This window comes from Acanthopagrus latus, chromosome 3 (assembly GCF_904848185.1).
Source record: "Acanthopagrus latus isolate v.2019 chromosome 3, fAcaLat1.1, whole genome shotgun sequence".
Lineage (NCBI taxonomy): Eukaryota > Metazoa > Chordata > Actinopteri > Spariformes > Sparidae > Acanthopagrus > Acanthopagrus latus.
The window spans coordinates 3,675,458-3,697,632 of NC_051041.1; the positions used below are offsets into that span (position 1 = coordinate 3,675,458).

A 22,175-nucleotide genomic window follows, 5' to 3' on the forward strand; every position below is an offset into this window, starting at 1 on the left:
TCTACTCTGTCTTTACTCTGTCTCTACTCTGTCTCTGGTCCTCCGGGCTGCAGGCCTGTCTCTATTCTGTCTCTACTCTGTCTCTACTCTGTCTCTGGTCCTCCGGGCTGCAGGCCTGTCTCTATTCTGTCTCTACTCTGTCTCTACTCTGTCTCTGGTCCTCCGGGCTGCAGGCCTGTCTCTATTCTGTCTCTACTCTGTCTCTACTCTGTCTCTGGTCCTCCGGGCTGCAGGCCTGTCTCTCCGGCTCCCGCTGAAAGCGCCTTGGCCGTCAGCCAATCGGGGCGGAGCAGGACGTGACGTAGCTTCTAGCGCTAGGAAGCCCCAGGAGTGGCGCGCCAAATTTCAAAGGACTTCCTCCTGGAGGAAAGGAGGAGAAAAGCCGCACCGAAGCCTGACGAACAACGGCGACAAAAAGCTGCAGAAAGCAAAAAGTCGATCCGCCTGAAGGAGTAAAAGCCGCCGGCAGAGCCGCTCAGCGGGCCGGGAGAGTTTCCACCGCTGCTGTTGGTGTAAGTGGCAGCTTTGACTTTCAGACTGTGTACGAGGAACTGACGACAGCTAGCTTAGTCCTGAGTGTGACTGACAAGCTAAGAATCAGGACTGCGACGTCTCTCCGCTCCGTTTCCTCTCCTGTTAACTCCAGCTAACGCGTTGCTGGAGTAAATGAGCAGGTTACAGGAAGATACGTGCAGATATTGTTGGCTTTTACTGGACGAGATGTTCACTTGTGCCGCTGTTTTGTGTCTTGCTTTGTGTGCTGATCCCATGATTAGTGAGTCGGTCTGCATGCAGCTGATGTCCGGCATGCGGTGCAGCTAGCAGCGGCTGACAGTGTTTCTGGCCTGCTGGAGATCAACCTCCTGTTTCTCTTTCACTCTGACATGCAATTAAACGATTACACTTGTTTTTTTTTGGTGCTTTTTTAAGTTAAGTGTCAGGTACATGTATATATTTACACAGTGAGATGAGTTTGCAGCACAATAAGAAGTGAGAAACAGTTTTTTTTGTTTGATTTTTCTTGCAGATCAGACAGTCCTCAGCTGCTGCACCCTGTCAGACTCTCCACCTGTGAGACGGCTGATGTCAACTGATGTCGAGAGCTTTTGGATTTTAATCTCACACACTCTCACACACACACACAGTCTCAGATGACAGCTGTTCAGACCTCAAACTATCACACATCAGGACTGTAAAAGTCACAGCTGTCAAGTTTGTTGGCAGTTTTACTTTTTCCCTTGGTTTTTTTAATGTTTACCTCACCTTTTTGAATCGGTGGCCCGGCGACACACGGCCTGTCCACACATCACTGAAGCTCTTCATTCTCAAATCCTCCGGCTTACAGCCTCTCGCTCCGCGGGGGGATTTGGCCTGTTTGAGTTTGAGCTCATAATAGTGTGCAGAAGCTCATTTCCACACTTCAGCAGCTCATACAGTGCTCTATAGCCTCATTATTTATTCATGTATTCGGGACACAACAAGCCATCAGCTCCTCACACTAATGCAAACATCTGTTGCTCAGAGCTGCTGCTGCACCTGCCTGTGACCTTCACACTCGCTGCTTACCGGCAGAATATTTTATCTTTTAATGTTAGCAGTCAGCAGTCTTTGGTCAGATGCCTTCAGTTTAACTTCTAACCTCCAGTAAAGAGTTGTATCTCACCATGGATCGCAGCCTCCTGTAACTCAGGGGTCCTGTCACAGATAAGGGCTCGGCGGTGGCAGACAATCAGACCTTTCAGTCATGCTGTCAGGGGTGCAGCCGTGCTTCCAGCTGCTGCGGATCGGTTCGTCGGCCGGCGACTCTGCGAGGGACCTGTACACGTTCAGGCCGGCGCTCAGCCACTCCGTGTTCCGCCTGGGCCGGGCGGCGGAGCTCTGCGACGTCACGTTGGACTCCACGTCTGTGTCGCGGATCCACGCGGAGCTGCACGCTGAGAAGGAGGCCGGCGGAGGTGACGCAGCGCCGCAGGAGGAGGGCTGGAGGGTGCACATCAAGGACAGGAGCAGTCATGGTGAGAGTCACACACACACAAAATGAGACTTACTCGCACCTCTACAGTCATTGTGGAAGAAGGGATGAGGTGAAGTTACACCCTGATTACAGGAAATATTAGTTCCTCTGCAGGGAAACACACTCGCACGTCGACACACTCGTACAAATATTCCTGTTAAAGACGGATGAATACACACTTCGCTTGTAAACAGAAAAAGAAATGATTTGAAGATGAACTGGGCCCGCACACATTCTGATTGACAGGACACACACACACACACACACACACACACACGCTGAATAACTGACAGAAACACTAAAACGAACACCTGCGGTCAGACAGCAGCTGACTCCCACAAACCAGCACATACAGATATGAACCGCCTGCACACAGCTGTAGATAAGCAGACGGGGTGAAACCTCAGATTAACACACACACACACACACACACACACACACACACACACACACACACACACACACACACACACACTGCACTAAATGCATCTCTCCACTTTAAAAACTTTTCATTTATCTCTCCACTCTGGACTTCTTTTTTTTTTTTTAAATCCAATTTAGAGTCGCAGGACTCTCTCAGCCGGTTGAAGCGTGTCGTCCTCCCAGTTTGATTTACTACGAAACTAAATCACTGAGATTGGAGTTTGATTGTGGTGATAAGGAAGTAATTAAGGACCATCTTAACTTCTCCCGATCTTTGACCCCGATTTTATACGTTCTGTGTGAAAGCGTGATGGCAGCTCCACACTGATGAAAAGAAAAGAGGAACGTATTTCAACTTCAGTGCTCCTGATCTGTGGAGCTGTGGGAGGAAAAACATCACCTTCCAGTTCTGATGATGGTCTGTGACAGTTCCTCCAAAAACAAAAACAGAAAGTGTCCAGTTAGTTTGAAGTCTGGTGAAGAACAAAGCGTTTGATTTGCACAATTTTTCAAACCTCAAGAAGTTTGTCCGGTCAATTTTTGAAAAGTTACTGCTGACGAAGAAAGTAGAGAACGTTGCTGGTGGAGAGAAAAAAGAAAGACGAGGCAAAAACCAGCCAGCGTGCGTTCAGGTGGATGATTAAAGGAACATGATGTAGGACTAAGGTCTCCAAGGAAGTCCTCAAATGTCTTGTTTTGTCCACCAAAAGATATTATAAATAAAGATGGTGCAGATGCTCAGACTTCTGTCTCAGAAGAGTAAAGAAAACACACAATATATTCTACTATTATACTCTGAGAATTAAAAACAAGCAAAAATGAATGTGATAGTTGACTGTTGTCAGCGTGAGAAACTGAGAAGTTTATTTTACACATTTTGTTTACACCAAAACAACTTTATGCTTAAAAGTGGAGCCGAAACAATTCTATGATTAGTTGACAGAATATTAACTGACAACTGTTTTCATAATCGATAACTCATTAAGTCATTTTTCAAACAAAAAAATGTTGAACATTTCCTAGTTCCACTGACTTGATTGTCATTACATTTTGCTTTAAAATTGTTTTATGTGATTATAGATGAAATCTCTTTAGATTCGACTGCTGATGGTACGTTTGTAAACCAAACACTTTGCTGATTAATCAAGAAACTAATCGGCAGTGCAGAAACTTGTTAGTTGCTCCACTTGAATGAAATAAAGAGACAGTAAAATCAGCCAACAAGCCAACAAGCTCTGGTGACAATACAACACATAAAGTCTGTTTCATTTAGTCTCAGCTGGTCGTGGAACAGATCAGACTGAATGATTTAAAGAGGAGTGATGATGAGCCAAATGTTTAGAGGAGATTAACGAGAAGTTAAGATGGATACGATGTCTGTTGGAAGGTGTTTGCACGGGGCGGGCGGAGATGCTACGTCTCACTACCTCAGCCTGCTAATGGCTTTTAGTGAGACCTGAAGTGTACAGGAAGCGGAACAAGGTGAGCAGGGAGGAGATTGAGAGTGAAAGTCTTCTCTTAAGGCCAGCCGACTGTGTCTGACAGGCTGCGAATCTAAACTGCGCCCTCACTGTCTAATTTTTCAAGTAATTTCACAGTCTGTTTCACACATTTTTCACTCCTGCTATTAAAATTACATTTTAGTATTCACCGTGCGTTTCTCATTTTGTGCTGCGCTGTCATGGCCGTTTGATTGCCTTGTAGCCTTGCAGCTCCTGTATTCTAGGTCCATTTCACAGACTGTTTTACATTTTGCCTCAATTCTGGAAGCTGTAAACACACTGATAGTCGACAAATGACTTTATTTTGACGCTCTGCTCGCTCGAGTTGTTCTTTTTTTTTTTTTTTTTTTTTTTTTTTTGACAGACGTTCTCATTTTAAAAAGTTCTGCGAGAAGGTGACATTGCATTGAAAGCTGTTACTTGTTTATGTGTGTTCGCCTGGACTGATCGTGTGGATCACTGATTGCATTTCAGAATAAGAGTCTCTTAACCATTAAAATTCAGTAACTAACTGCCGTTAAATCTTCGCCTCCTCTTCCTCTTGTGTTCGCAGGCACTTGGGTCAATGAGGTCCGCCTGCAGCCCGGCGTCCAATGGGAGCTCTCAGACGGTGACACGCTGACCTTCGGTGGTCAGTTGGCTTCTGGGAGCCCCGAGTTTTACTTCCTCTTCCAGAAGGTCAAAGTTCGGCCGCTCGACTTTGATGCCATCACGATTCCAAAGGTAATCTTTGCTGTTATTCTTAAACAGAGACTCAGCGAGAGTAGTCGCAGTCGTTTATGATGGTGCTTCATAAACTGCATCAAACACATAAATACATTTTATAAACTGCACTTTCTCATAAGTTATCGACAGACTGTGTAAGTCTGGACTTTATCTTCCTGCTCTCTTAAAGGTTAGTGCCACTGATGCTGCAGCTGTTTCATTATCGATTTATCTGTTCATTAATCTCACAATCAACCAGTCAGTCGTTTAGTGGACAAGATGTCAGATACTTATGAGTAATGCTCATCACACGTTGCTATAGTGACCTCTTCATATTGCTGCTTTTGTCCAACAAACATTCAAAACCCAACAACCATCTTAAATGACAAGGAAACGCGGCAAATTATTACATTTAAGAAGACAATATTTGACATTTTTGGTTTGGAAAGGGCTGAAACAATTAATCCATTGTCAAAATATTCAGTGATTCATTTTCTTTCAAATGCGTGTTGCAGCTCCATCGACTCCGTTGCACTACAGAGTTGAGATAATGAGTTTAGACGCTCATTGAAAACAGCAGCGACATTTTCTCTAAAGACAAACTTTACTGTATTTGCTCGGCCAGCAGACGACGCACGGTTGTTCAAACTTTAATAAGTTTTAGTTGATGAACCTCTCACAGTTGTGCCTCCGGGTAAAAATTAACATCAGCAGTGATATTTTGTATTTTTCTAGATTGCTGTGCTGCTGCTGTAAACACTCATTGGAGCACTAAATGTGTTTTAATCCAACTCTGGAAATGTAAAATACTGCTGTTCTTACCTTCACTGTCCCTCCCTCTCATGCTGTAACATGACATGTAACAGCATGTTGTGCATCCATGTGACAGTGAAGCACTTTGTTTCATGTGTCCACCAGGTGGCATGTGAACATTCAGTATTTCAATAACTGCAATGTCAGATTTTGTACTTCATTGATAACTTTCTCATTCATGTGTTGTGAGAAAGTTTGCTGTAAACTTTTTTTTTAATGACTCAGAAAAGTAATCCTGCTGAACGAGCATCAAACATCTGCTCCCAGTGGATTATTATATTTGGGCTTTTCAGTATAAAGTTCTAATTTAATTATACTTGTGTCTTGTCTCCTAGGCGGGCACCTTCTCCTCGGACTTGCAGAACCGGATCCGCACCAATCCGGACCGCAAGGAGGCCGCCAACCTGGACCTGTCCAAGCTCTCCATCAACCGGGCCACCGTCATCCTCAACTCCATCGGCAGCCTGAGTAAGATGAAGGGCAGCGCCTGGACCTTCCAGAGGAGCCACAGCCACGAGGGAACCGCCTCGGACCCCGGCTCCTCCTCCTCGCCGCCCCTGGCTGTGGGCCTCGCCTCTCTGCTCCCTCCCTCCACACCTCCATCATTCGCCTCCGCAGTTTCAGTGCCTTCAACAAAGTCTCTGCAGTCGACGTCCAGGAGCAGGAGGAAGTCTGCGCACACGGTGCTCCTCGAGGACGACAGCTCGGACGAGCCCAGAAGTCGAGGAGGTGAGTTTCAGCAAAATGTCAAAAAAAAAAAAAAAATCAATCGCTACAAAATCTCTGAAATCGACGATGTACATGACTGTGGTTGATATTTGATCAGCACTGTCTTGTTTTACAAACTGTGACTGCTTTTAGTTCAAACAAACTAAACTCAGACAAATGCAGGCTTCTGTAAATGTGCTGGAGTCTAGTCGTGATCACCTCTCCATCATCTGTAATCTTATTCCAATGTCGTTCAGCTCCAGCAGGAGGTGTGGATGATGGACAGAGAGCGAGAGGGAAGAAGCGGCGGCGGCTCTACAAGTCTGAGTCGGAGGGTTTCAGTTCTCCTCCTCTGCCGCTGCAGCCCAAGAGCCACAGCGACGTCCGGCGGCCTCTGGAGGCCAAGCCCTTCCCCGTCGGCATCAGGACCATCGGCAGTTTCCACGGTGCCATGACCAACAGTAGACTGAACCACCACATCCTGCAGGCGTCGTTCACCAGCCCTGCTGTTCACAAGCAGGAGGTGCAGCCGGTGCACCAGGTCCAGACGGTGATGCACGGCAACATCGCCGCTTTCCGCCAACAGAGACCTGCGCACATTTCTCCGATGGCGCAGAGAGGCCGGCGGAGAGCTCTCAGCTCTCCGGTTTTCTCCCCTCTGGTGGTCGGAGGGGAGAACTACAGCTTGGCCTCACCTTCAGTGAGGGTCCGTACAGAAGACCGAGGCAGAGTTCAGTTCAACAGATTCCATCATCCAGCAAGGTAAAGAGCTTTACACAAACCTGTCTCTCCTGCCAACCAAGGCTTTGATTTATTTGTAGAGTATCAAGGTGATTTTCTCAGATTATTCTGAAGTCATCTGAGAGTCACCAAAGTCACAGTTTTGTGTTTACAGTTCATAATCCCACTAAGTACAAATGAGCAGGAAGTGTTGCATCAAAACAAGTCATTGTTTGATAAAAGTTCATCATATGTGGAGTGAAGATTTTCTGAATTATTTACACAATAAATCCTCCTTAATACTCTGCGTCTTCATTCTTTCCGCCGTCTGAACGTCCTTCTGTTCTTTCTTTCTTTCTTTCTCTCGCAGCAAACGACGAGGCCGCCCCAGAAAACACCCTCCCCCTCCCCGGCCTTCCCTGCCCTCTCCATCCTCCTCATCTTCCTCCTCCACATCCTCTGCCTCGTCCTCCTCCGGCTCCTCCTCTTCCTCCTCCGACGATGAGGACGACGACGATGAGGAAGACGAGGAGGTGGCCGTCGGGGCGGTGGAGCCGTGTGCGGCGCCGCGGTGCCGGCTGCCTCAGCAGGACACGGTGCAGTGGATCCAGTGCGACGTGTGCGACGCCTGGTACCACATAGACTGTCTGCACGTCGACCGCAAGAAGCTCCTGAAGGACCCCAACGCCGACTTCCACTGCGGATGTCGCTGACAGGAGAGAAACCAGGTTCACTCCAGTTACCACAATTCTCCCTCTAACATGTTTATTTCCCTTCAGTCACACTTGAAATCAGCTTTTCATTGAAGACAGGCTACTTCTTCTAATGGTCACTGGGCTGCTCTACTCAAGCACGCAGAGCTTTTTTCTTACCTCAAGAGAAAATGGGAAAGAGTTTTCTTCAGTTTTTCACACCCGGGTCTTCCAAATTTTGAGGATGTGTGACCCAACAGTCGCACAGCAGCTTGACAAGCCTCTCGCCCTCTGAGTTTCAGGGCTCGGGTTTCGTCGGAGGTGTAATGAAATGTCTTTGGTCGGATTTCATTATGGCGTTGACTGCCTGGAGAGCCGCGATCGCGGCGGGGGAACATGATGAAATGTTCCTAAGTACACTCCCACCACGGCTGTCGTTGACCAGGAGGCAACATTCAGGAAGATTAATGAAATGTTTCAGATCGGGCTGCGGCGGCGGGACTCTGTACGGGCGATGGCACTGTATTAGACGTCTCAGTGCAGCCGCTTCACTGTTCTCTAAATCGGGCCAATTTTTCAGGGCAGGACAGGACCTTCAGTGAACATTTACTGATGGTGTGATTGCCCCCCCCTCCCAAAGAAACCCTCCCTCCACCTTCAAAATAAATCAGTGCTGGGCTGGTGTTTTCCCACCTCAGCGATAACGGCGATGAAATGTTTCCGTGCAGCTCTCCTGTGTGGCAGCAGCTGTCTGGCAGTGGGCGTGTGATGTTTCAAGACAATTAAACGCCAGGAAAATGTGTCAGCAGACTTCTATTGTTGCCGCTGATCAGAGGTGCTCTGGGGACGATAATCAGATGTTTCAAGGCACTTCAGCAGAGCGCAGCTGCTGGCAGGAGGAATATGTACAGTTGGGACCGTGTTTGTTTGAAGATGTCTGAGAGTGTCTGCTGCCGGCTTTGGAGGACTCATTAACCAGTGAAATGTCATGAAATATCACCCGCTGATGTAACGGGATAATCGGGTGAAATGATGTCACCGTCTCTGACTGGCGGGTTGAATGTTGATGATTTTTTTTATTTTTTTTTTCAAGGTCTCCTCTTCAGATCAGTCTCCGCCTCGAGTCTCTTCAGCTCTGCCGAGCTCTTGGGCCACAGCTGACGGTTTTGTCCTGTGTGAAATGTGCCGGACCTGACTCGGCTTCTCCACAGTGTGTTTGCTCAGGTGCTGCTTGAGTAGAATAAAATCATAGTGTGGGAAACTCTCCTCTTAAGCACCTTTTTTTTCTGTTATTTAATCCCAAAATGTTTGACTTTTGCTCGCATCACATGGACAAAACCGGCCTGTTTGGATCCTGAAACAGCAGTTTTGAGCAGCTCATCTTCTGCACCACTCGTATAAGCTTGATGATATTCACATTTAGAGCAGTTCAGATAAGAGTGGTGTTAAAATAGCCTCTGTCAGGACTGGTGCTTCCAAACTTCACTTTGATTATACCACTGTGGCAGACCTGCAGTTTTTTTGTTTTTTTTTCGAGAAAAGAAAGTGGGAGAAAATGATTCTTGAGCAATAAAATAATAATTTCTTCTTTGGCTTCACTGAAGCTCGCAGACTGACTGCCGCCGCTGTGCTAACTAGATCGTCGCTTAAGTAGCTGTCAGGACAAAAAAACGTTTGGGGTCGGATCATTTTCAGTTCAGCGGATTCATTTTAAAACCCAATAACATTCAGTTTAATGGATTTGAAGGGTTCAGTCATTATCTGCTCACCCTCGTGCTGATGGAAAGTCAGGTGAAGTTTCTCCACGAAACATTACTGGAGCTTCGCAGCATCTGAGCGCAGCGGAGGCAAAATGAACCCAGCGTGAACTCAGCGTGAGGGTGAGTAGATGATGACTGAGTTTTTGGGTGAACTGTTCCTTTTTTTTAATAAACGCCGTGTTGCTCCTCTGAAGGCTCCAGTCACACTCGATGATTCTGTGACAGTTTGACGACATTTCGCTGCAAAAATAACACTTTGTTTTTAAAACCGTGAGGCTTCGTCACCTCACTGCAGTAAAACCATATCAGTTATATAGGATTTAACATGATAGCTTGATACTATAATACAGATCCTCAGGACCTGTTTGGTTCTGGTGAGCAGTGGTTTATGGAAATGTAAAAAGAACAAAAAAAAAAAAGTTTTCTTTGTTGATCTTCAGCCAGTTGTTTTGATTTTGTGTGTCTTGTTTGCAGGTAAAGATGTCAGTGTTGCATATTGTTTTTGTCTCTTTAGATTTTGGGCTCTAAAGATATTTAAATGCCTGTTTGTCTTTTGGTGCTAACCTCACATCGCTCCGTGTGCACGTTCTCTGCTTGTAAAGAAACAATGCAGCCGCTGAGAGGCTGGTACACTTTATTGATTGGTGAGAAAGTAAAATTGTCTGCGCGACACAAACTTTAAACAACCTCTAAATCTATGGTGCTTGTGTGATATCGAGGCTGCAAATCACGGGATCGTGTTGGATTCACGACGCGGCTGTGAGGAACGTTCAGTGTGTCACGCTGCTGCTTCTACCTCAAAGTTTTCACTCCCGCCATGATTGTGAAGCAAAGCAGACGGGCAGTTTCAGACCAACCTGAGGGAAACGGTGAGCTGAGACCCTTCGCCGATTTTAGTGGATTAGAAAAATTGACAGAAAAGTAATCCACAGTTATTTCGATCGTTATTTATTGAAGCAAAAAACGCCCCAAAATATTCGAGCTTCTGGAGAAATTGCTGCTTCTGTTTCAGAACTGCAAATGTAATATTTGTGCCTTTTTGTTAAAGATGTCGTCTCTTATCGTGCTTTGAGGTCATCTCATCTTGTCAGCACAAATGAGGTTTTATTGAGGAATAACTATGGACCAAGAGGGAAAATCATCAACTACTTGTATCATCCATCATCTGAAATAGTGGGTTGACAATCAAGGCCGAACACATACAGCAGATAATGATGCACAACGCAGAGGCCCAACGGTCCCCTTACATACTCAGTCGAACCTCATCCAATATCAAACTGAGCCGCATCAAGTTGTTCTCGCTCACAGATTCCAGCCACCTCGTTTATCGGGAGCTAAATTAAGGAAGAATGCAGAAAAAGATGCATATCACAATGTTTAAAACGGTGAGAAAAAATTCCTTCTGCTAGGATCTATTCTTGGCCCGGACACATCTGCCATCCGAGTTTCATGGAGATCCGTTCAGTAGTTTTTGTTTCCCTGCTGACAAACGAACGAACACGAGTGTGAACAGACGATGTGCAGATATGTTTTGCGTCGCTTCTTCCCTGTAAACGACTTTTACAGCCTTTTACAGATGAAATCAAGCTTGCAGCCGACATGTTTGATCGTTTCGCGGTCGCCTCATCGTTTCAGTATTTCATTCGTGCCGTCTGCTCGCTCACGGCTTCATACTGGTGACTTACTGTTAAAACACAGGACTCGAGTGACGAGTTCAGAAACGTTTTGTAAATCGTATCATATTTCATAATCTCTCAGTTCACAGGACTTTCTCACTGCCTTCACTTTAATAATCACACTGAAATGCAGAAAAGCAGCACAGTTGGATCTTGTTTTCTTTTTCTTTTTGGGTGTTGGTTGTACAGAATTAAACTTGTTGTCATAATTCTCTGAAATCTGCTTCAAAGTTATCAGGGAAGAAAAATAAAGACTCTTCACCAAAAAACGCTTCTCTTGTTTTATCTCCACAGCTGCATCTTCCCCACAGACGCTGTGATGTAAAACACATCTCATTTATTATAGATTCCTCCAGCTCCGCTCGTGATTGATGAAACTTTGATATTAGAAATGTTCTGAATTTGCATTTTGTTTTTCCTCCAGTCTTTTGTGTTGTTGGAGGGGGCGAAAAAAAAAGAAGAAAAAAAGCCACGTCACTGGTGTGATGTATCTGGTTATTATTTCTTCTTTGAAATGATCACAGCAGAATGTGAATCAACACGCAAAGACAACATCCTCATAATTGAAGCCCATTATCTCCCATCGTCTCTGCACTTCATAATGGATTCGTCTTATCTGGCTTCTCCATGCGTGAAGTTACTTTTGTTCACAGAATTACTGCTCACAGCGTTTCTGGTTTGATGGTTTGCAGAGGAGACGATATGAGCAGAGTTTTGTTCGTTGGTAAATTAACCTGCCGACACGCGATCGTAGATATACATGGATGTTTTAATGTAGATGACATAGATGATGATGATGAGTCTGAAGAAGAGTTCATCATGTAAGAAACATTAAATTAAAGTGCGTCTACGTACCTTCGACCCACGACAACCACATTATTGCACTCATCTTTAAACTCATCCTTCTTTTTGATCACAAACATACACCTGAGAAGTTTAGTGACTGCGTTTTTAAACGGGTGTGACGTCGTAGTGCTGACAGAAATCTGTCCACAGACGGACGAGGTGAAACACCAGCTGCTCTTCAGTAGATGCTGAATGGAACTGGGTCACAAACAAATGTGGGCCGGAGGCTTTTCCCTCCTTCTGGCAGGCTCGCTCAACCTTTATTTTGTTTTTTAGAATGATTTTTTTTTTAATCTGGCCTCTCCATGGGCATGGTTAGTGACAGAAAGAACAAGATGTCTGATACCAGCAGCTGAAATGAGTTTCCTGTGGAGGGTTCGTGTGGTTCGGGCCTCTGATGAGGATGTCTCCTGAGACCCCGGGGATTATGTATCTCATCTGGCCCGGGAACGCCTCAGGATCCCCCCCAGGAGGAGCTGGACCGCGCTGACGGACATCTGGAACACCCAACTGAGCCTGCTGCTACTCTGACCTGATCCTGGATCAGTGTACGACAAAGGATGGATGGATGAAGGTTGGAGCTTTTCATGGCTTTACTGATAGAAGTTGAGATGAGAGAAGGACCGGCCTTCATTTTGATCTCAAGCCAGTCAAATTTTGTGGCCGCAACTTGCATGATTACAAAAATCTGCCCACAGACGGACACAAACACCTGGAAACATTCTCAAACTCGCTCCTGCGTTCGCTCCTGTTATAAAAGGTTTCTCCATGGCCACATTTTTCGATCATGACACACACAGGCAGTAAGAGAGAAGAAGTGAGAACAGTACAGCTGGGTTACCTTTTAGTAACAAAATGTTCAAAATGTTAATGTGTTCCTGAGTGTATTTTGGACTCTGCTGGTGTTGGACGGGTGACAAAAGTGCAAATGTAAAAAAGGTTTTCATGTGAGAGCTGCAGGATCGAGTCTCAGAATAACAATTTCTGTGTTTTCTTTCTCAGAAAGTCTGCCTGTCGATTTTTCTCCAGAGCTGATGCAGTATCTCATTTCAGGGCAAAATAAGATATGAGTATATACAGACACACACACACACACACACACACACACAGCCCACACAAAAGGTTTTGAAATCAGCTGTATATGATGCAGCATATTTGCTACTCACGACTTCAGGAAAGCCATTATACACTCACAGGCCAGTGGGTAGATATCGAGGAGACGGAGAGATTATGGAGCTGAAATGCCCGCTGCCTTGACCTGCAAAGGTGGAGGGAGACAATTACATTTGTCCAAACTGTTTCCATAGCAACATTCCTCTCTCTCTTCTCTTTTTATTTTTTTTGGGGGGGCAGGAAGCCACTCAGCGCTGCATCCTGTAATAACAGCCGGCACCTTCTTCTCCCTGATGATGTGCGGACTGAGACACAGGGTGGAAAGCAAATTTTGTGTGTGTGTGTGTGTGTGTGTGTGTGTGTGTGTGTGTGTGTGATGGGTAACAGGCACAGGACACACACCAGTAATGTGCGAGGGCGTCTCCATCTTGTCTTCCATGACTGTAAAAAAAGAGAGGTCAGAGCGACATGAAAGCAGAAGGGCTGGAAACTGTAAAGCCCATATTACCCATCAGGCAGCTCTTTGGCACACACACACACACACACACACACACACACACACACACACACACACACACACAGGGGTCAGTTCTTCCCTATCTGTCATCAGAGCGCTGCAGCAATAAGCCGGCTCTCCTGAGTCTGGGTTTGGTGATCTGAGATTCTGCTGTTTGGCTCTGATGGAAGAGAGATCGCGTCACGTCACCAGACTGATCAATCAAGTGTCCTGGACATCGTCAGTTATCGTAATCTGATTATTATTAACATCCAGTAACATTTCTCAAAATTATCTACAGAGAAAAACTTCAGAAATGTCCAAGGATTTAAGGAACAACAGCTTAAAGGCACATGATGTCATTTCTGCGGTCTCTCAGTGTTGACAACACAAAATACATACAAATGACATCATCAGGACATTAAGGTTTTGCAAAAAAGGACCCAAACACAAGACTCCAAACAAGCAGGTTGTAAAAAAAAACACAGAGCGAGATTTAAACAATGAAAACTGACAGGCAACAACAGCAGAAGGAGCGGACTGAGACAAATCACACAAAAAAACCCAAAGAAAAACAAAGGAGAAACTTACCGGTGAGGAACGAGGACGAAGGCAAGGCTGCAGATGAAACAGCAGCAGGCGCATTCGATCTGACAACTGAGAGAGGGAAAACACACGGACCAACGCTGCGATCAAGACGACTCAGAGCTCAAATATTTCCAACCTCCTGCCAGAAAAAGTGCAATGAGACGTCACGCGAAGTCAGAGCTCCCAGTTGTAAAACTCCAAATCCATCCACCCCGACGTCACGAGGTCTGAAGTCACAACAATGGCAGCACACACGAGGGTTGAGTGAGTATAGAGTGGAATATTTAGTGTGTATAGTATAAAATATACAACGCCGTCTGTTGGCTCATGTCGTTTTTCTTGCTCTATTTTCTTTATGTGCGTGATGAGGCTGCACTGTGGAGGCTTCATCTCTAAGTACACCGGATGGTTTTTTTAAGGTCAGTCAACTTTTAGCTTCGTGCACCTGAAACACCTGGAGGTCACAAGTTCCTCTAAATTGGTCAAGCTCCAAAAATACTGAGTCATACAATTTTATATCCGTTATGCATCTCAGCAAAGGTGTGAGAGTCCACACATTCATTCCTCCAGCAGAAGTACAGATACTGGTGTAAAAAAAAAAAAGACCTCTGAAGGACATTTGTACCTGACATTTCTGACTGAAGCTTAAAATAATTCGAAGACTATCAAACTTAAAGGTTGAGTCAGGGGTATTTGTCCCAGCTGTTCCTTGAACGCACCACAAAGATAGCTGATAGTTGATGATTCCCAAAGCAAATTAACAACATTTTGGGTTGGTAAAGCGTCCCGAGCAGCAACAAAGTGAGAAATTAAGAAAATCCAGGCAGAGGGCTGCAGGGTCTCTGCAGATATTAGACAGTAACACGCCTGATGGGATGAAATCAGTCTTGTGATGACGGGAAGGCGGCGCGCAGTGACGCAAAAACTATAAATAGTCCACAACGAGTAATGAGCCTGTGTTGAAAATGTGAAGAGGGAAAAGTTTGTGTTCAGCTGGAGGGAGGAAAAGTCAAAAATGAATGCTCAAGTATAGAAAACCTACTCAGGTGCGATAACGTCGTACAGTCATTAGATTCTTCCTCCCTCCCAAATCGTTTTCTTTCACCACACGCCAGTTTCTGATGAGAGGAAATAATAAAAAATACTGAATCTCAAACCCTCACGACATCGCCAGCCTGTGTAAGATTGTTCAAAAAGGACCCGAATGCAAGACTCCAAACAGGCGGGATTGTAAAAGCACAGAGTGAGCTTTTAAAAACATGAAATATGGATCCAGAAAACAAAACCACCAGGCAACAGAGGAAACAGGCTGAGGCAAATCCAACAAAAACAAAGCATAAATCCAAAATCTAACCTGAGAACAAACAGACGCGGAGCGCAGGCAGGAATACAGATGAAACACCAGCAGACGAACCGACAACTAAAAGAGAGAAAACACAGACTAAATACACAGGAGACTAATCAGGAACAGAGGAAAACTAAAAAAGGGCCAAAGACAAAAGCAGGAAGAAACACCAAGACAGGAAGTGGAACAACATGACACACCAGGGTTGGGTGAAACTTACAAAATAAAACAGTAAACAGCTGAACTAGAACCCCCCAAAACAGTGTGTGAAATCAGTGGCGTGCCCCTTTAAAAGAACGACCGGGTCACCTGAGCGAGGCCCCGGCTCGGCACCAGCAGCCCGGATCTCGAGACAATCGCAGGACAAACACACAAAGCGGGGCGGGAAGTCCTCCTGCGCTCCTCTGATGTTGTTCAGCTCAAACCTTAAACCAACACGAGATGGAAAACAAAGATTACAAATGCCAACTGATGCTCTCACTCCTGGTGGAGGGTTGGTTTTTTGTTGTTGTTGTTGCCGGTGCTGTTTCCCGGTGGGCCAGCAGGGGGCAGTGTCGGCCCGGTCCAGTGCAGCAGGACCCCCTGACAGAGGACAGTGATGAGCCACTCCCTGCACATTACACCCACAGAGGAGATCATGACTCCTCTCAGGGAGCACAGGGAGGCGTTACTCTGAATGCTCATGAGCGTGAGAGGAGTCAGCGGTGGGAGGTGGAGCTCAGGTGGAGGGTTCTGGTTCTGGTTCTGGTTCTGGTTCTGGTTCTGGTGGTGGTTATCTGAATGGTTTTTAATAGATCACAGAGCTCAACTTCCTCCCATTCAGATCACATTACACAGACAGTGAAGCAGCTTCAGCTCACCTGCACGCTTCCATCTTGTGCTTTATACCTGTGTGTGTGTGTGTGTGTGTGTGTGTGTGTGTGTGTGTGTCGTCAGCGTTTCCAAACAGTGGTGGTTTTTCTTTCTGATCGTGCAAAGCTGGAGGACAGAAATGTGTGTGTAGCTGCACGATGAGGCGTGATGGTGTGTTCAGAGTGAATCTCTGCTCACGCAAATGTAGGAAATGTTAACGTGTGTGTGTGTGTGCGTGTGTGTGTGTGTGTGTGTTACAGTCTTTCTGAGCTCTAATAGGATCTCAGGAGCAGCTGTCGATCCTCTCGCTTCCACATTTTCCTCTCCTCTCTTTCAGTCTGCACTCATCTCCGTGCCTCCTGTCTCCTAATTTCTCCTCTCCGTGTTTCCTCTCCATGTTTCCTCTCCATGTTTCCTCTCCATGTTTCCTCTCCTCTCCATGTTTCCTCTCCTCTCCATGTTTCCTCTCCTCTCCATGTTTCCTCTCCATGTTTCCTCTCCTCTCCATGTTTCCTCTCCTCTCCATGTTTCCTCTCCTCTCCATGTTTCCTCTCCATGTTTCCTCTCCTCTTCCCCTTCTCTCTCTCCTCTGCCTCTTCCCTCTCATCCCGTCCCGTCTCGTCTGCTTCCATCTCATCTCCTCCTCTCATCTTTTCTCTTTCACTCTTTCACCATATTCTCTCCCTCCTCTCCTTACTTGTCCTCTCAGTCTTTCCCATCTTCCTTCCTTTCACCTCCCATCCCTGTTCCCTCTCTCCTTTCCTTGTTCCCTTTCTTCCTTCCTCTCCTGTCCTCTATTATTATCCGCTCCTTAATTCTTCTCACCTCTTTTTGCCCTCTCATCGTTACCTCTCCTCCCCTATTATTCCTCCCTTTCCTCTCCTTATTTCTCCTCTTTTCACCTCTCTCTGCCTCGTCATCCCCCCCTCCTCTTCTTTTTCTCCCATTTGGACATTTTCTCTCTTTTCCCCCGGTTGCCTTTTCGTTCACCTTTTCTATTCTGCCTCCTGCATCCCAAACTCGATCGATGACATTCTTCTTTTTCTCCTTTCTCTCTCTCTCTCTCTTCCTCCGCCTCCTCCGTCTTTTCTCCGTCCATCTCTCACTCTTTCTCCCCTTCAGCTCACAGGAAATGAGATTCTGGCTTATTGGCTTATTTCCACCTGTCCCCAGTTTGACCTTTGCATGTCTCTCTCTCTCTCTCTCTCTCTCTCTCTCTCTCTCTTTCTCTGCCACACACACACACACACACACACACACACACACACACACACACACACACACACACACACACACACACACACCTAGCCACCCACGGCGGTCAAACATACACTCAAGTCATCTTTCCCCACACGTACGCTTCACTCACTCACTCACGACACACACACACACACACACACACACTTTCAAGACACTGGGCTCTGTGCACACACTGTCACACACTCACCAAGCACAAAGCAGCACAACACACACTCCACTTTTCCACCCCCACACACACAAAAACACACACACACACAGCCGAACACGCTCCACTTCATTCCACTACATTGTTTCACCTCACAAATCACTCCAAATTGGCTCCAGCTAGAAGAACACACAACCTCTCTAAACTGTTTAATAACGTCATTAATCATTTCGCTTTGACTTGGCGTCGGCACCGCCGGCTCTATAAGTGGCCTGGAAGTGGGTTACGATTTAAGGGGGCCCCGAGCTACGACACGGGCCCCCAAAAGCTCTGAATTAATTGGTCTTTCATCTTGTGCCACGCGGTGTTTTATGCACAGACTCTGCCCGGGAGAGGAGCGACGGCCTCGGTCCAGATCGTCCAGCAGATTCTATTTTCATTTTTAAAAATTCGTTTCACAGCTGAGAAAAGTTCAGTCCGGTCGTGTGCTGTCAGCGTGAAGACAGACAAAGATAAACAACAGAGAGACATTACAGATATCCAGCAGCCTCGCAAAAATGATTAATGCAGTGAAATATAATTAAACAAATGATGGTGTTTCTACAGGGAAAGTGGGTCACATATCACATTTACTGCTCTACCGCCAATTAAATGCTTAAAGTCCAACAGCAGTTTAATCTACAGCGAGTTCACAAAGGACTTTTACATTTTTCTATTATTAGCAGCAGTGTGTTTGATTTCTTTTCCTGGCAAAGATCTTTAATGAACAAGAAGGAGAACGTGTTATTCAGAAACAGTTTTTTTGGGGGGTTTATTTTCTTGAAATACTGATCTAACACACGTGTTTTACATCGTTATCATTTTGTGATAACGTAGCTTTACAAAAAAAATACAGGATGTTTTTGCTACTTTTAAAGGTCGTATTTGTAAGAAAAGTAGATTTTTCAGTCTCGTTCCCGACTCGTCAAATACCGACACGTTCAGATTTTATTTGACGAGCTGATAATGAGACTCATAAATCAACTTTTCTTTCAAACTCGACCTTTAAGACTCTTGGTGCCAACACAGTCCGGAGGTCCACACAACCCCAACACACATTCTGCAGTTTATTGGTCACAGCCGCCATTTTCCTCTGACATTAACACAGGGTGAAGAAGACAGAAGAGGAATTCAAACATTTTCCACTTTTCACAGATTTCTTTTACATACATGTGTAATATTGGTTGTCATGATACTGGAATTTCGACACACTACCTTGAAAAATATCAATATTTGTTATGATGTTCGATACCACAGGGGAAAATCTTTATCTAGATATCAGATTTAAGTCTGTTTGTCTCTGGAGGAGGTGGGTGGGTGTGGGCCATGTGTAAACAGAAGAGAATCAATACTGCCAGAAAGTGTTCACTATCGATAGTTTGTGATATTTCCAGACTTTTGAAAACAACCTACATGTCTGCAAAAAAAAAAAAAAAACAGCAGTGAAGAGGAAAGTCAAGTCGTGAGGGAATAAACCGAAAGTGGACACTGAAGTTTTAATTGTAACAGTGTGAACTACGGCTGAACTTCGGTGAGGACACGAATACTTTTCCTGACAAATCAGGACAGGACCTATTTTTATATCGAGCCCCAGAACCAGTGGCGGTTCTGGGGGGGGGGTGACAGGGGTCTGGACCCCCCTGTGGTCTGCATCAATAATACAGTGACAGATTTCTTGCAATGATTTTGTACTGAAGGGAAAAGCAGAAATAGTGTCTCAGCAGTTTACTTCCCAATTAAAATTGTTGAAATTGTAAACACTGTTTTAAGTCTCATGCATCCCGGGTCTGAATGAGGGATTTGTCTAATTTTCCAGGAATGTTTGTGCCCCTCTAACAAAAAAAACCATCCCCATCCTGCCCAGAACAGCAGGCGGACCTGGTTTGTCGAGAATATTTTGTCAAATGGCAACAAAACGAATACTTCCTCCTCAATCCAGACGGCGCCATTTTTCTACAGCTGTTACATTTTGCATTCAAATTAACGGCAGATTGATGAATTAACGCAGAAACTACTATGGGAGTTTAACATAACAGAACAGTTTATGTGGTGTAGTGTAAAATATGCACGAGTTGCAGCATGTTTATAGTAAAAGTGTTTGCACAGTGTTTCCTGAAGTCTTTGGTGTTTGTTTTTCCTGTCGTCTCTCACAGCCATCGCTCTCCTGATGTTTCCATGTGTTACCCTGCGTTTCCCCTCTCCCAGTGTTCCCAGTACCCCCTGCTTGTGTTGTGTTGTGTTGTGTTGTGTGTGTGTGGCCTGTTTCTTCTGTTTATTGTGCACACCTGTCTGAGATCAGCTCATTTGTTTCTCCCTCTCTGCACACCAGCCTCTCCTCAGTTCGTCAGCCTACAGCACATGTTCTCATCTGTTGTTTCACCTCCGCGGTGAACACATGTCAGGGCCAGATCTTATTGTCTACTTGCAGTGTTTTTTATTTCCTCCTTGTGTTTCCTTGTACTTAATGCTTGTTTTCTTCGTGCCTCAGGCTCATCTACTCACCTGTCAGCCTGCCTGCAACCTTCCAGGCATCACGCCGCCTTTGTCATCCCCAATCTTCCTCGTGTCTTCCTCGCTCACGCCTCGCCAGCCTCCGCCATCACTCTGCCTCACCTGCTGCCGCCTCTCTCCTCATCATCGCTCCTCTCATCCGTTTCCTGTTTGCCATAAACAAACCTCTTTTTCACCAAACTCATCAGCTGTCAGTGTCCTCTGCACCAGGATCCCGCTTGTATTCTCAACAAGATCTCTGCTCGTGCAACAAAGCAGCGTTTTTCTCCTCACGTTTGGATCCTCTGGGGTGGAAAGGATTCTGGTCAAGATTAACATTAGCAAGCACCAACTTCTGCAGATGAGAGAGCTGCCAAACCAGTGACTTCAACATTTGTAAGCGTGACACTGCCGGATATTTTTTGAGGAGATCTCTGGGACGCTCTTCAGCCGGGCTCGTGGCCACAGAAGTGGATATTTTTAACAAGATGTCCAAACGTCTCAAGCTGCGTTTGTGGCAACAAACTTTACAGATATCTTCAGCCAAAAGAAGATATTCTCCTCTCCATGCCCAAGTGTTTTTTAAATTATTATTATTATTATTTTTTATGCGGATCAGACCATAAGCACAGCATCGTCCCAACATAAAATAGAAAACTGGACCTAAAGAAATTCAGATTTCCAGCGTTCAGACTCTGTGGTTTGCAGAAAAAGTTGCACTGACATTTATTCTGGTGATTGGTTTTGGGATTTCCGTCTCTCAAATATCCTCGCGCTGAATGAAATCGAGGCAGCAATGATGTTTCTTATTTTGCTCAACAGATTCAGCGTATATGTGGAAATTTGCTGTTGACATGGTTGCTTAAGTTAAATGTTGTTGTGCTGAAAAGCGTCGCGCTCTCTCTGCCGTCGCTCCCAAAGCCTCCGAAAGAAAATGAGAAAAGTTTCTGGAGAAACAAAGCAAAGTTTTGACCTGAATTTATGGTTTCAATTGCTGCAATTTCACTTTCACTCGGATGTGTGTCTGGTGGCGATTCTAAAAATGATTGTTCCATTAAAAACGCATTAAAGTTTAAACTGGTGTGTGTGTGTTTCGGGGGCGCCTGTGCTTTGATTGACAGTTATCTCAGGTTTTTAACGCTGAACTGTGCTGGAGGCCGAATCTCGCCTCACATGCAGATACAGTATGCACATCGTGGAACAACAGCCGGGAAGAAACACAAACATCGTGTAAGACTGATAGAAATCCTGTGACCGTGAGCACACGAATAACTTGAACCGGAGGCTTTATAATCTGCGCCAGCGGCCACAAAAAGTCAAGGCTGACAGGCAATCCGACTCTGTTTTACCTCAGTTGGGATTTTGAGGAAAGCGGAAATGACCTGATTCTCTTGGGACGGCAGCCAAACAGTAAAACCACTTAACAAGGCTGAGAGGAGGAGGAGGAGGAGGAGGAGGAGGAGGAGGAGGAGGAGGACGAGGAGGAGGAGGAGGAGGAGGAGGAGGAGGAGGAGGAGGAGGAGGAGGACGAGGCAGTTTCAACTTTAGATAAAAGTGCTTTCGGTCATCTGACGGTTTTAATTGAGTGTGTTTTAACTCCTTCGCTGCTCTGGAGTCGCCACTCCACCGTATCTTAACACAGCATCTAGATTAAATGATCAAGTGTTCAGTTTGTGACTGACGAATTAATATCAGTCATAGAGTCTGAATTTTAAAAACAATACATGAAAACCATGCAGCATCTTTTATTCAGTCCCATCTCGTGACCTTTATCTGTCTGTCGGTTTCCTGTCATCTCATTACTGCTCATATCAAATAAAAATGAAAAAGCCTTAATAAGAAAAATATCTGGCGGTCCTGCTTCGATGAGCAACACTAAAGAGTGTCGACATGAAAGCGACAGATAGACGGTTCAGTTTCCTTCAGCGCGTCGATCCAACAGGAAGCTCCGGCAGCAGCAGCAGATCCTCAGGAGAGTTTGCGGCGCC

The 22,175-nt window shown here is 45.5% G+C and overlaps 1 protein-coding gene and 1 long non-coding RNA gene across 2 annotated transcripts; both read left to right on the forward strand.

The window, feature by feature from the left end:
• Positions 1–164: 164 nt before the first annotated feature.
• Positions 165–11,282, forward strand: tcf19l (transcription factor 19 (SC1), like). The gene is made up of 6 exons (XM_037093548.1): positions 165–512; positions 1,028–2,015; positions 4,493–4,662; positions 5,793–6,186; positions 6,423–6,927; positions 7,256–11,282. The coding sequence occupies exons 2-6, from the start codon at positions 1,745–1,747 to the stop codon at positions 7,596–7,598; spliced, it is 1,683 nt and encodes a 560-aa protein (XP_036949443.1). The 5' UTR covers positions 165–512; positions 1,028–1,744; the 3' UTR covers positions 7,599–11,282.
• An 8,738-nt stretch (positions 11,283–20,020) lies between these two features.
• LOC119016916 lies at positions 20,021–21,314 on the forward strand. The gene is made up of 2 exons (XR_005074287.1): positions 20,021–20,094; positions 20,186–21,314. It is a non-coding gene; the product is annotated as an uncharacterized LOC119016916 (long non-coding RNA).
• Positions 21,315–22,175: the final 861 nt, after the last annotated feature.